General features: G+C 43.2%; 1 protein-coding gene across 2 annotated transcripts in view; it reads left to right on the forward strand.

The window, feature by feature from the left end:
• LOC135912003 (uncharacterized) overlaps positions 1-15925 on the forward strand; it is an 81430-nt gene that overhangs the window by 40799 nt on the left and 24706 nt on the right. For both annotated transcript variants that reach the window (XM_065444383.2, XM_065444384.1), the window contains exons 8-9: positions 286-453; positions 7858-7944. In XM_065444383.2, the coding sequence (XP_065300455.1) occupies positions 286-453; positions 7858-7944 (255 nt within the window). The remainder of the gene's footprint in view (positions 1-285; positions 454-7857; positions 7945-15925) is intronic.

Below are 15925 nucleotides of genomic sequence, written 5' to 3' on the forward strand. Positions count from 1 at the left end.
TACGCTATCAACATAGAAGTTGCTGCACTGGAAGTCAACCTCTCATTAGCGCTCATCATCCAGCAAATCTGCATTTATTGCTACACTCAAAGCAAAAGGGTGATGATTTCCAGCCTTGAACTACCCATATTGTACTTTGCCTGTGTGTTTTTTTACTACTACTTATTTTTTGGTGCTGTTTTGAGTGCTTATCACTAGTTATTACTGGCAGATGTTCTTGTACGAGCAGTTTTCTATGTTGTAGCAAGTGTGAACACAAATGCAATGTGCCCGTACCATTTCTAGGAGTATGTGCCTCACCTAAGGCCAGAGATTGCAGCCACCTCCTTACCAGCTGGTGAAGCCTACTACAAGGAGTGTCTGCGCTTCCACCTTGAGCTTGACCTCAGTCCTCAGGAGGTGCATCAGTTGGGCCTAGATGAAGTGAAGAGGATATCTGGCAATATGAAGCAGGTAACTGCTTCTTTATACTTTAAGCACCCCTGAAACTAAACACTTAAGGACCAGAAGCATTAGTGACATTTATTGGAAGCTTTTTATAGACTGCTTTTTTGAGGGCGTCGCCATTTTGCCATCACGCAGCGCTGTTTACCGTCCACAGCCATGATGGTATGTGGGATCGCGCTAGAAGGTACACAGTGAACGTGCTGTAGACAACGAGTGGCAAGTTTCTGTGTTCTTCCAAGAGGTTTCAACAAGTTCTTGTGACTGGGAAACTTTTTCGCGTGTCATCGCTAAACCTTGAGCTTTGATGTACCCGCAATATCGAATAGTGATGGGCCTAGAGGCGCTGCCGCAGCTCTGCCCGCGATTGAATTAGTGGCAAGTTGTCTAGACATTGTCGATACGTAACATATGAGCAACGTGTTATTATTCAATTGCTTGTCTAGCCTTGAACTCTGTTAAGGTATCACTCAAGTGACAACAATGAAAGGTGTCTCCATGTGCCGTGTGGTGTGCCACACCAGAGTAGATCCCAGTCCAGGTAACTAGCAAAGCTCCGAGGAAACACGTTCTGCAAGCTTTCGTGGTCCTAAAATTTTTAGGGTATGTTTTTCTAAGCATTGTTTACTTGGCACCCGGGCATCGAGCTTAACAAAATAAACATTTGTAATATCACTCGACCGGAAGGGCAATTAAAATGAAGTACTTGATAAAACAACCTGGTGATAGTGGCCACAAATATTACATTATCAACCAGATGCACTGACACCTTAAGAAAATACACACACTCTTAGGTTTCGAGTGGTGCCTGTGCAAGGGCACCTTGCCGATTCAAGAAAGCTGAAAAACAAACTATTACTCTCTTCTACAGCAACATTATTTTCTTCAGTATATAGCACACGATGCACGTCATCGGCCAGACAGCATGGCGGCAAGATTCACAAGCACGAGAAAGCCCATGTCAACTAGGCTGGGACTGGGTAGGCATGGCTTGATCACACAACGATAAAGAACATACCTCCATTTTCTTCATCGGCATGTACAGTACTGTTTTCATAATATTTTCCATTGAGAACCATGGCCTATCCCCCCTCGTGGGTAAGTGCCATATGTTGAAGGTGATAACAACAATACGTTCGCAGTCAACTTCCAGCAGAACATTGGTTGCCAAGCATGATAATCTTAGAACATATTCAAACAGAATAACTTTAATGTGCGTGCACAAAGGAATAGTTGACTTCGTCCATTCGCACTAATTTACCAACTCGAATACGCACCTTTCATTCATATCCCAATTTAATCATGGGTGCCGAGTTCGTCGCCGTGCACTCACTGTGAACAAGATCTTCCGAACATGCACACAATGAAGCTGGTGGAATCAAATGCTTTCTGTTTATGCTGGGAATGCAAAGCAGACACTTGTCTGCAGCCACAGTGTCCACGGAGTCACCATGACTGAAGATGCTCTACACATTCGCTTCCGAAAGTTATTTTTGCAGCCGAATACAGCGCAGTGGTAGCCCATTGACCTTAAGTCATTTGACATCGCACCAATTCGCACTAACACCGCTACCGTTCCAAGCTGCCATTGGGAACTCACGCATACCTCCTCGCACATACCATTGTGAGAAGGAGAGTGGTGCGGTGCACTGGTTCAAGGCTACCATATTTACTCGATTCTAACACACACCTGTTTGCCATGACCTAAATAAAAGAAAAGTGCCTCATTACGTGCCTCATTAGTACCACGTGCCTCATTCTTTCACACAGAAATACAACTGTCTCTCATTTGGAAAAACAATGCTTTACTCCCAATGCACTAAAGTTGCGATAAATAAAAAAAGTCACAGTTTTGCCCGAAAGGCAAAGGATCAATTGCGATAGCAAATTAGTTGACAGCTGTTTGAAAAGTAAGGATAGTAGTTTTATTGGCAGTATAAACTTTTAAACATTCGTGTGCTAACTGAACTAACAAGCATCTCACTCAGTGACCGCGGGAAAATGACGCTGTAGTGAGGAAGTAAGGTAGCAGGAGCGAGCGAATTGACCTTTGTGTGGCCTCTCACTTTAACGCAAACTAAGCGACAAGAACACAGTGCGGTGCGCCTAGATGCATAGACTGTCTCCATCGCAGATCACTTTAAAAATAGGGGCAGCGCCGTACGCACCAGCTGACAGAGTGGAACACCTCTCTTGTTTGCGCCAGTTCCCGCACGCAAGCTTCAAGAACTCTGAACACCAGTGATGCGGCCCAATTTCCATCCGTCTCCGCATGCATGATCACTTTCCTTTTAATCGCGGCATCGTGATGAACTCATCGTGTCTTCACAGTCAGTGCTTCCATGTTGATAGAGCAAACGCTAGAAATGGGAAGGCGGATGGTGGACTAACCTAAGCACACATACTACAGCACATGGAAGAAACTATGGTCCCTAGAATATTAGAGGAAACTACGGCAGCTAGGCTCGAAGCCCGTACGAGGCGGCCATTTTGAAATGCCGATGTCAATATGGTAATGCAGATTTAGCATCATACTCTATTCTAACGCGCATGCAGTTTTTAGACCTGTTTTATCGGGGAGGGGAAAGTGCACATTATATTCGAATAAATATGGTACGTTCCTCTTCACCGATAAAACACTCTATAGGGACAGAATCAGCCAAAGGATATGTGAGGTGTCATTTTCAAAACTGCATAAACTTTCCTACGATTAAAGAACATATATAGGTAGCTTGATATTAATAACAGTACAAGTATGGATGAACAAACAGATCTTGGCTGCTTTTATACATTCATTAAACTTCCGTCTGCAAAGTGCACTGTAGCTCAGTCAGCGGGGTAAATAGTAACTCGGCATATAGTTATTTCAGCTGTTCTCCCTTGTAGCCTTTTTTCCCATGAAACTTTTCATAAGGTGTTCAATATATTCCATAATATGTTCAATATATTAAGGAGCAGTGGAGATGAGCCAGCATTTTATTGATTGTCATAGCATTATTCTTTTCAGCTTTCTGGTTATAAACTTGGGATTGATCTGTTTCTTTGCAAATCACAGTGGGCAGTTGCACTGTTTGCTGCTCCCATTTCGTAATCTGAGCTTCTTTTTTTTTTTGAGCTGTTTGCTGCTTTTTTCCATGCAGCTGCCATGCATGCTACACACAAAGCAGGCCAAAATTTGATAGAAGTACCACCAAAGCTTTGACCATTCATCAGCCAAGTTTTGTAATGAATATTAGTGGCATTCCATTACCAACAGCTCCTTGCTTTCGTGCATCATGCTTTTTCCCTTGGCACACTCATGTGCAACATTTTCTGTGCAAGCAAGGGGGTCAAGTGTGCATTCAACTGACGGTGGAGCCTTCACATGCTTTGTTCAGTTCCTGTACTGTATTGTATAGCAACGTGGAGCGTTGCACAATATTTTACAGTAATGAATAAGGGCACTTGCACAGGCGGTGTTAAAAATGTAAAAGATAGACAGCTAGTTAAGGTTCGGTGAAGGTCTGAAATCGACTGTGCGCTCTTGTTGAGTGAAAGCCCCACACAACAGGGAGAATTGCGTGTAATAATTTGTACATACATTGTTGAAGCGCTGATGCATAAAAGCAAACTTTGATGGAAAAATAAAGTTGAACAAAATTATCAAATTAACATGCGCTCATGAGCATCTACCATTGCTTCAAACATTGTTAAAACAGCCTATACATCAGATTGGAAAATTAACAACCAGAGAGAAGCTTCTGTGTCTTCACTGCTGCTGTCCTTTAAAAGTGGTGCTGCCAAGTTGACCAAAGCTCAAATTTTGGATCTTTTTAAGGAAGAAGTGCTAGGAGCACTGCAGGCTAACTTTGATAATACCTCCAGCCGAAGTTTTACTTTTCCAGACTCCCCACTCTGCCAAAAACTGTCAAATCTGACAAATAGTTAAATTTCAGTTGTCATTTCAGATAGTGCATGATGTGGCTAGTAGAATAATTCTAATAAAAATGCTTAACAAACCATAGAAAATCGATCAAATTGATTTATTTCTATAGCTGCAGTAACGAAACAATAAGTCGTTCGTTTTTGTATGTTCCATGGAATTCTGCTGCTGAAAATGAGTTCACAAGTTTAGTTCTCACATTGCATGAAGGATCATCTGTGTGATTTGTGAACTTGCAGAAATCTAGAACAGGCAGTACTTTGGCAGTGCATTGAGCCACTTATGGTCACCAGCCCTTTTTTAACCTCATGCACAGGTTAGCTAGTTACTGAGATTTGCAATCACAGGATATCCAGCACACATTCAAGATTAATTAGAAGGGGCCATTATGCATAAGTGCACTGTCACTCATTCTTTTCAAAAAAGATTTTGTACCTTAAACATTGATGGCAAATATATGTGCTTATGGATGGCTGTGTTTGTTTTGTTTTCCTGAACCTCTTGCTGCTATCCTACTTTTCTTGCATGTTATCTGGTGTATGTGTGGACGTATGTGCATTTGTGGCCATGCATACACACACACATATGCAGACATGTACAGTATTGAGCTGTATGTGTTTGTGTTCACGCTGTTTCTTCATCCATGATGTCACCAACTATAGTTCACATGTGCACCCTGCTTCAATTCCCAGCCATGCTGCCCACATTCTTATGAGGCCAGAACGCAGGAAACACTTGTGTCCTTAGATCAGGTGCTTATAAAAAAAATTTAAATAAAGTTGGCCAGAATAATCTAGAGCCCTGCACTAAAGCATCCCTCATACCCCACTGCAATGCTTCTGACATTATAACCCCAGTAAATATTACAGTTAATAGCTGCAAAAGCTGTGTAGCTAACAGTGCAGGAAACAAAAATAAGCACATAATTTTAAGCTGCATTTAAAGGGGCCATGACACGGTCCTCCAACTATTCTCAGCTTATCATTACAAGTGAAAGTATAGAGGCCAATATGATTGCAGTGAAACCTCGGTGATAAGATTACAGCTGGTACGAACTTCGAGGTGAAAAGAATTCGTACAGTTCCCTGGCCGAAGCACGCTGTATACTATAAGCCACTTTTCAGATGTCCCCAACGCTCCCCAGTGCTGGTTCAGGTGATACGAATGATGGAGCCACGACCGCCATGACCGCCAGCAGTGAAATGGCAAGGAGGCTGCCTGTGATATTCCCATAGGGCCAATAGGGCCGGTTCTCAGAGGCGACGCTAGCGCCGCCTGGATTCTAACAGTAGTTGCGCAGATACCATAAAAATGTTCACTTACTAATACTAGATGATGTTGTGAATATTATTCACTTATCATCTAAATTTAAAAATGACAGGCAACGTCTGAATAATTTCTAGTTGATCAGAAAGTGAAATGTGTGTCGAAAGCGGAATGACGCATGTGAGGAGTACTGCGCAGCAGACGACCGATGACGGCGTTGTCTGCTTCTCATATTGCTGTTGCGCTGCCTGCTTGCTTTGGCCAGGTATATCACAATGTTATCTCGTTCACATTATATATATATATATATATATATATATATATATATATATATATATATATATATATATATATATATATATATATATATATTCATTCTTATTTAGGACTCAGAATTCGCTTTTACATTTACCTTTGAAGTTTGGCACTGCTGCATAGGTTGAGCGAAATCCCGATGCTAATCACACCAACTTGCTGCAAATAAACAGCTTTACTATATCGGCATCCATGTGTATATGAAATAAAAAGCTTGTGAATAGCGTTTCAGAAGCAGTACTGGTGTGTAATATGCATAATTGTTTATGGGCAGAAAGATACTATATACAGTCTCGCCACACATTTCTGGTGAACACAAGCTGTCCGCCGCTGAATGAAGAAATGCTTCCGATCACAAAGAGCCGTCACAGGCTAGTATGTTGCTAAAGTTCCTCCACTTTTGTTGCTGAAGATGTCACACCACTTCGTTCACAATATCTAACAAATTGCAGCTCGATTTGCGCATAAACACGTAGCTTTCGCAAGGGCAAATTCTGTCGCGACTGTTCATCTTTTGGTCCAGACTGCCTGCTCTCTCTCTCTTGCCGTTACCCATCAGGAAGTTGTTATGATATAAAACTTTTCAGCGTTTAAGCTGAATTTGCTTCAAACAACTTAAAAAATTTAAAAGATGAATGTTTTTATGTTTGTGCTGGTTTGAAGCGTTACAAATAAAGTTTACAATATAAAGGCTTAGCTGACACTTCGATTATCGCTGCCAGTGGTGTGCTGTCATCGTTTCTATGGTGCCGCCACCCCAAGGCTTAGACACGAAACACGCCACATGCCATGGGCTTGGCAGCAGCGAGCACGCCGAGGCAGGTCGGCAGGCAGACCGTTTCCATGTTCGCAGCCTGGTGGGAGGCCGGCAGAAGGCAGCCGTTAACAACGGCAACTGCGCATACTGTATGGAGTGGAAACTGTACAGCACTGGCAGTCTCTCCCACATATCACTGCTCATTAGGCTCACGCTGTGCTGTATCTAACATTCTCACTGGGCCAGTTTTGTGAAGTGCACGTACAACTTCCAGAATCTTCCAGAATTCGCTGCTGGTCAACCTGTCAAAGAAAACCCAGGACATCATGGGCTTCTTCCATTGTGAACAAATTTCTAAAAATAAGTTCCTGGCTCTCTAACATGCTAACTTTATTTGTTTTTTGGGGATACAAGTTTTGGCTGATTCGAATATTTTACGCAACCCCTTCAAATTCGTATCACCAAGGTTTTACTGTATACACCCACACAAAAAAACTGGGCTCTCAGCACTCATCTAACTGAAGAATTGAAGTTGAAATCACTGCATTTAAGCCATTCCCACCTAGAGTGACCGCCATGTAGGCTTGCATTGTGTGACGTCAGGAAATATGGCACCACCGCTGTGTTGACTGCTTCGAAACAGTCAGAAATCACATCAAACATCTTGCTGCCCACGCTCTGGCACCCAATAACACAGCAAGGGTGTCACAGTTGAATTGTGCCCACAATTCTTTCACTCGCGCAATAACACCAGCTCAAACCATAAAACGCCTGCAAAAACTACCTGGGCTGACAGTTGAGACATACATGCAAACACAAAATAATGCATAGCGACCACAGCACATTTCCAGCTTCTACAGTCACTTCCAATGCTTGCAGTATAGCAGGGCCTCCAAGATTTTATTTAGTTACTTCGAGGGAGCCATAACTGAGGGTACGATTCATTTCGTCACTAATTAGTGTTGCTAGACTGCCATACTGTTCAACTGTGAAATAAAAAATTCAGATACAAAATTTATAGCACACCGAATACACTCAGATTTTGCCAATGAACTGTGGGACAGGTCCAATTTAACATGCAGTGCATAATTCAAGCTCAAAATTGTGTGTCGGAAAATTTATAGACATTTATGTTGATCTTAACATTTTTCAGATTATCAAGTCCCTGGGTTTTGATGCAAGCCCAAAAGAATTTTCTGCAATGATCCGCAATGATTCATCTTTCCTGTGCAAATCAAGTGTGAGTTTTTGGCAACTTGAATATCAAATATTACGAGTGTTTTCTTACTATAGGTGCTGCTTCAATAAGTAGTTTGTCGTACCCTTCATGAATACAACATTAACACAACCTGTGGCACAAAGGTCCATCTAAGGCACATTTCAGGTACTGATACTGTGCCCTAAATGCCCTGTACCTGACATGTAAGTTGACAAGTAATTTTATAAGGGAGACATCGTACAAGTAATCGCAATCTTTGTCCAGAAGATGCAGTTTCAGATTCTTTTAGTTTCAGGTTTCTTTAGTATTCAAGATTATGTTAGCAAAATACAAGGTGCTGTAAAAGAAAATTGGCAGCTGTGCATCACTGAAGACCTTCTGAGTTCTAGCACTCCAATGGCAGGCAGCGCATGCACGTCAGTACCATGTGACAGCATGATGGCAGTGGAGGCAGTGCGAATGCACCTTAGCATCCATATATTTATTGCAATAAAGAATTCCTGGTACTGGTTTCCTACTATGCCAGCAACGTCGGATTTTTCAGACTTGGAATTTTGGGAAAATGAGGCAGTCTGAAAAAATGAATGCTTCTCTTTTACTGCCCCCAAGGGCTCAAATCGCTACACAGCCGTCAGAAATAGCTGTGAAGGCATACCAGCATACTTAATAGGCGGATCCGTGCTTGTACTGTGACAGGAGATGGCGGGTGCATGCGTGTGTAATTAGAGAATACATACTGTGTGCCGTGACAGCGGCCCCCTTTCCACTCAGGGTATGCTTCACCACAGTTCATTGCGTGTGCTTCACCGCGTAACACCGCTGAATTTTGGCGAAGCTGACTTTTGGGAACCGGCATTATGTAAGGCGTCGTGCTTTCTGCCCATCAAGGCCATCGGTGAGGATTACAAAGGCGGAGTCGGCGCCATTGCTGACAGTGGCAAATTCTTTCAATGAAAAAGATGGTACCGAACAGCAGGAAACTCGGTTGTGAATGTTGAAGCAGCTAGGCCTAGCATTGCCAGTGAATCGGCATGCAAGAGCGCCGGCTCGAGGCTTCAAGATAATCAAAATGGTAGCAATGGTGGTTCCGATTAATGCCGATTCGGACCTGTTGTCATAGGCAGCTTTCATTTGAGTTTTCATTTTCCCTGCGAAGGCAAGGGCCCAAGCTTTTCCCATCCCCTCCTCTCTCTTTATACATGTGTGTGTGTGTGTGTAAATTGTTTTAGATGATGCATGTACACAAACATCTTGAATTTCCCAATGGCTCGCTCAGAGTCATGTGATTAAGTCACATTAAATATATTTGCACAATACAGTGATTGCATCCAAAGTGTTTACCCTGATCGGCATCTACTTGGAACCAGGATCACCTTTCGACGTGACAAGATTGGAAAACTTGTTGACAAGCACTCAGTCTCCACACATTATTTGTGGCGATTTCAATGCACAAAACGAGATCTGGGGCAGTTCACATACATGTGCTCAGGGTGCCAAGCTGGCAAAGCTCCTTACAAAATACAACATAGAGCCCTTGAAGGATGGCAGCATAACATACCTGAAAAATTCGAAGACTGTTAGCTGCATTGACGTCGCATTCGTATCAAGTCAAGTGGCCCCTATGTTCGTATGGTGTACAGATTTCAAGACTCAAGGTAGTGATCACTACTTGATCCTAATCTCTGCCCTTCATTATCGGACGTCGCCCAGAAAAGTGAAACTGAAGTCGGTAGACTGGGAAGCTTACACAGCAGCCGTAGACAAAGGAATAACAACCTCGACTACAAATATAGAAATAATACCGACAATAGCTCATTGCCTCAAACAAAGTACCCGCTCTGCCACTAAGCATTGTAACGTACCAACTAACGACGAGGAATTTGAAAGGTTATGTGCCATTCGAAGGCGTGCCGAAAGAAAGGCTCTACGTACTAAGAATATCGAAGACCTCAGAACTTGTCGACGGGCACAAAGACATATACGACGTTACCTCACCAAACTGGACCAAAAAAGGTGGAGGGACTTTTGTGGGACACTGGAGATACGACAACCGCTGAGCAAAATCTGGCGAGTCGTCAGAGGCATTCGCAAAGAGCCGCAACAGCTTTATCCTTTTATCGCCCTCTCATTACATGAGCGCGCATCCCTGAAAGAGGTGGCAGAGCAGTACTGCAGGCTCCTTTCCAACGGGGCACAACCTCTTCGGCAAATTGCAAGTAATCAGCCTAGTCCACCTCGAGCTACCATTCCTGACTTAGAATTACCATTCACCATCGAAGAGCTCACGGCAGCAATCGGCGACGTAAACAAGTGATCATCACCTGGCCATGACGGCGTGAGTTATGAAGCGCTCGCAAATCTATGCCACACATCTCGCTTACACCTTCTGGAGTACTACAACGCCTCATGGATAACTGGGGAGGTTCCTATGGAATGGGAGCTTGCGAAAGTTATTCCTATATTGAAGCCAGCAAAGCAGCCAACAAATTACACCTCCTTCAGACCCATATCTCTGCTTAGCTGCATAGGGAAGCTATTCGAAAAAATTATCTACAAACGACTAAATTGGACCCTCGAAACTACAAAAGTTTACCCGGAGCAAATGAATGGCTTCCGGCAAAATAGGTCGGCAGTTGATAATGTCATTGCCTTGGTCTCATCAAATGAAGAGGAATTGGTCTCAGGAAACATACCTACTGCATTATTTTTAGACATTAAGGCAGCATATGATTCGGTATATCAGAAAGTAATACTTGACGCTTTGGAAACCCTTGGTCTTGGAGGACAGCTTTACGCATGGATTGAAGACTATCTTCAAGGACGCCAACTTTTCATGTGTACCCCGGATGGCCCCACGGCGCTTTATGCCGTCGAGAAGGGAGTGCCACAAGGAGCTGTGTTAAGCCTGGTATTATTTAATTTAGTCCCCATCCATCTGGGAAAAAACCTGCCCCCTGGCATCAAAATCACACTGTATGCGGACGACATCTGCATTTGGAGTGTGGCGCATTCACGCAGTACAACCCAACAGCGTCTCCAGAGAGCGCTAGCAAATATATCGGCCTACCTAAATCCAAGGGGTCTGAAATTGTCCCCCGACAAAAGCGTTGCCATGGCTTTCACACGGAGGTGTATGGAAAAATACCCACTAGTGTTGGGTGGTCGTGCCCTTCCATACGTCAAGACGCAAAGGTTTCTTGGAGTGACGATCGATAGGAACCTCACATGGTTGCCCCAAGTGAAAAAACTGAGTGAGAAGATTTCCACGGCGTCGCACGTATTCCGATTTTTAGCCGGATCACAGTGGGGTAGCAACTGTCGATCAATGGTGCTCCTCCATAAGGCTTACATCGACGGAACACTACGATATTACCTCCCGATCCTGCACAAAATGTCTGCCACAAGCAAGAGAAAACTCGAGGCAGCACGAAACAATTGCCTTTGCGTATGTCTTGGCCTTCCGAAAGGGTCGTTCCCCTCAGGAATTGTAGCAGAAGCTAGATGCCTGCCTCTCGAAGTGCTCTCTTCGCAGGAGACACTTCGGATTCACCTCCGCCACGTCATTCATACGAAGACTCACTTTTTAAAGGATATTTCCAGAACCTGTGCTACATCTAGCTTTGGGCAGGCCGTCGGAAGCATATCTATTTCGATTCCTGCTCAGGCGTCACAAATTATGCCGCGAAACATTTCACCATGGACATTGTCCCCACTGGAAATCATGCCATATATACCTGGAATCAGCGCGAAAAAGAAAATGCCTCAAGCAGTGACTTATCAGATAGCTTTGGAATATATGCACAAAGAATACGCAGCCGCAATGCACATTTTCACAGATGGCTCTAAACTCCACACCATTCATCATGCGGACTTTTTGTTCCCTCTACAGGGCAACGATTCTCGTTTCGTCTTGAGCGAGTGATGTCATCTACTTCAGTGGAACTATATGGCATTAAGGAGGCCCTTGTGTATGTACTTCGACAGCAGCCGCCAAAGATATGGGTGATCTTCACAGATTCAAAAGCAGCCCTACAAAGTATGTGGAACAGGCACAAGCGTTGCAATAATCAACCTGCAGCATTTGACATTGCTTATCTTCACCACAGGGCTAAGATTGCTGGGCATTGCATAAAGTTCCAGTGGATACCTGGCCATGCCGGCATTTTGGGAAATGAAAGAGCGGACAAAGCTGCCAGAAATGGACTCCAATACCGCAAGTTCAAAAAAATATGCCTATCAAGAAAAAGACCGCATCTGGAATCTACCGCTTCACCAAGATAACTTCCTGCGTTACATTGACCCAGAAATGAGACCGAAAATTCCACGACCACTTCCTTCACACTTAGAGACATTGTACCATCGTCTTCGACTGAACGTGGCATACACGAACAATTATCTGTACCACATAGGGCTTACCACTAACCCATACTGTGATAACTGTCGCAACTTAGAGACAATTGAGCACATATTACTAGAATGCCCCGCGTACCACGATGAGAGACAATTTTTTTAGCACCAAATGGACATGATTTGCCATGAACCATTAACGTTACCGAGCATCTTAGGTCCAATGCCCGGCCCTTCAAAACAGCGACGGGTTTTGAATTTATTGTTCAAATACCTGACAGAAATTGGTGTAATAGGAAAGCTTGAAAAATTGCACACTTCCTATACAAAAGCCTAAATTTACCCGCCATGTCACCTGTAAATATTAGTATCAGGTCCACTCGGACATTTCATATTTATTTTTATCCTCTTTTTCTCCCACTCTCTTCTGGAATCTTTTAATCCCATTCCCCTTCCCTATACAGAGTAGCATGCCAGCAGTTATATACGCGCCGGCAAAATTCACTGTTTTTCTAATAAAGAGCTCCCTCTCTCTCTCTCTCTCTCACATTAAATATAAACAAAATTTATTCGTTTTACACACTAAAACCATGATTTGATTATGCAGCACACCATAATGTGGGACACTTACCTGATTTATTGTGACCACCTGAAGACCTTGGTTAAAGCAAATTGTTTTCTTTGGCTCTTCAGCCATGGTTAATTGGTAGTCAGATTCTGCAAGGAAAACGTTTGTTCATTCAGACTATTGAGTTACACTGACAATTGTATTCAATGGTTTCTGCACAATTTCAATGCAACCAAATCGCGACACACAGTCGTACGTGCTACAGCCATAGCTGTTCTGGTCACTTGAGCTTTTCAGGGCAGCCAACTTACAGAATGGTGGAAAAGGTCCATTGCTAGAATTATGCATATCATGTATGTGTCTCAGCTGAAGTGCTCAGAGCGTTTCTTTAAACCGAAGCATTCTTAGCGAACCTTCCCAAACATTTTTGACTGTGGCTGCTGCTGCAGTCTTGCCAAGTAGCTCACACAAAAAATAAAACGACCTTCTTTTTTTTCACATCCCTGTAAGTCGTCTGCCTTGCAAAGCTCTGCAGAACTTCAGAAACTCTCGGCCACACTCCAAACTTGTGCATTTAGCGGTGTTTACATGAATGATACACGTTGCATGTTACATTCGTAGCGATCGCATTTGTGTAAACGGCGGTAATGCACTAGGAAGGCAAATCACATTAATGCCGTAGGGGAGTGTAGTTTGAGACAAAGTGAGTTGTCTCGCGTGGTGCTGGCATATCGCATTGAGGGAAGAAAAAGGCTGCCGCCATGTGCTCTCCGATCCACTGACTGGCACTACGCAAATCACCTGAAACAGGTTCTAGCTTGTTTCAAACGAAGGGGAAGGTGCCACATGTAAACACAGTCACGAAAAGTGAATACTATCTTTCCTCGGCTGCTTTGAGCTCTGAACTAGTGTCACAATCCCTGGGCCTGCTGTCCAGTTGCAGTGTCTGCAGTGGCACAGGCTTCCACCTCTGCTTGCAATGCACTAATCCTCAGAGTGGTTCTAAACGATTGACACGTGCAGTGTGCATGTTCGTTGATGTTGTGGAAGAACGACAGAGACTGAAGGTGGACAGAGCTATTACATATGCAAACAAGAAAATATTTAATTACTCTAAGAGTTTGAAAAAGTTTGAAAAATGCAATAGTTGTTTCTTAAAAGTGGGTAAATTCCCCACATCCCCAAGCAGCCTTCGGCCCATTGCCCTGACAAGCTGTTTGGTGAAATCGTATGAAAGTGTCGTAAATGTGTGATTAACATTCACGCTTGATATACGGAACTTTATTGATTTTCGTCAGTGCGTGTATAAAAAAGGGTGTTCAATGACGGACCACCTCGTCCGACTTGAATGCGAAATATGGGAAGCATTCTTACACAAACAGCACTGCCTGGCAGTGTTCTTCGATCTAGAAAAAGTGTATGACACCACGTGGAGATTTGGAATCTTGTGTGACCTCGCTGCGTTAGGAATCCGTGGCATAATGCTAAACTGTCTCGCTGATTTTATGTCCAACAGAACATTCCAAATCCATCTAGGCACTGTGCTCTCGCGCACATTTATCCAGGAAAACGGCGTGCCACAAGGTTGTGTACTTAGCACAACACTCTTTATAGTAAAAATGAACTCTGTTAACAAAGTCATTCCCCCCTCTCTTATGCACTCCATATACGTCGATGATCTGCAAATAGCATGCTGCGCCTCAAACATACCAACATGTGAAAGGCAGCTCCAGATAACAATAAATAAACTAATGGAGTGGGCTGAGAAAAATGGCTTCCACTTCTCTACTAAAAGAACTGTTACAGTGCTATTCTCGCAAAAACGAGGATTGTACTTAGACCCAGTTTTAAAATTGAATGATTGTCGCTCTGCCGGTAAAACAAGAATATAAATTTTCAGGAGTAATCTTTGACAAAAAACTAAACTTCCTAGCCCACATTAAAACACTACAGGTTAAGGCAAATAAAGCGTTGAATATCCTCAAAGTTTTACCTCATAAGCACTGGGGCTCCGACCGAACGTGTTTTTTACATATTTACCGGTCTCTTGTGCATAGCCTTTTAAACTACGGCTCTGTGGTTTACGGTTCAGCCAGATAGTCCTACATCCAACGACTTGATCCAGTACATAACCTTGGACTGCGACTGGCAAGTGGTGCCTACAGAACATCACCTATTCAAAGATTATACATTGAGTATAACGAACCCTCCTTACAGCAGTGCAGAGCATTACTCAGTTTTTCTTACGTACTCAGAATTCAGTCACCACCACAACACGTATGCTACAATATCCTCACATAATGCAACTCACGCTTACACTATACAAATAAACCAAACATGATTAGGCCACTTGTCTGCAGTATGAGCAATATTGTTGAGATTATGACATTCTTCATGAAGTCCTCCGGATTGCTGTAAAATCACAATGGCTGCCCCTGTGGTACGATTTCACAGTTATGTGACTGGATGTTAACACGTCTAAAGAAAAGAGACACCCCACAAGAACACATTATACAAGAATTCTGTGCTCTTCAGGACAAATATCAAAATAACATGAAATATTACACTGATGGCTCTAAAACAAAAGAACACGTGAGTGTGGGGGCCGTAACGTAAAATTGAGAAACAAGTATTCGATTGCCACAACACGCCTCTGTTTTCACGGCCGAAGTTGGCGCGACATGGGTTGTTGTTAAAAAGATTATCACTGGTAAACAAAAAAATGTAGTCATATACACTGATTCTTTACGCACACTGAAGGCTCTACATCTGAAACCTGAGTGTGAACCCCCTGATAGGAGACATTTTAAACATGGTGGCACTTAACAAATACAGGAGGTCAATTCATTTCTGTTGGGTTCCAAGCCATGTTGGGATACCGGGTAACGAAGCAGCTGATAGGTGTGCATTGATGGCAGCGTACAAAGACATAATGAACAGAACACTTCCATATAAAGATAGCGTCCGTACGATTATAAAAGCTTTAACGTCAAAATGGCTAAATGAATGGGACCATTATGCCAACAACAAGCTACATCTCACTAAGCCCATAGTTAATGAGTGTAGGTCATGTTATCATCAGGAACG

Source organism: Dermacentor albipictus, chromosome 1, assembly GCF_038994185.2.
Source record: "Dermacentor albipictus isolate Rhodes 1998 colony chromosome 1, USDA_Dalb.pri_finalv2, whole genome shotgun sequence".
NCBI lineage: Eukaryota > Metazoa > Arthropoda > Arachnida > Ixodida > Ixodidae > Dermacentor > Dermacentor albipictus.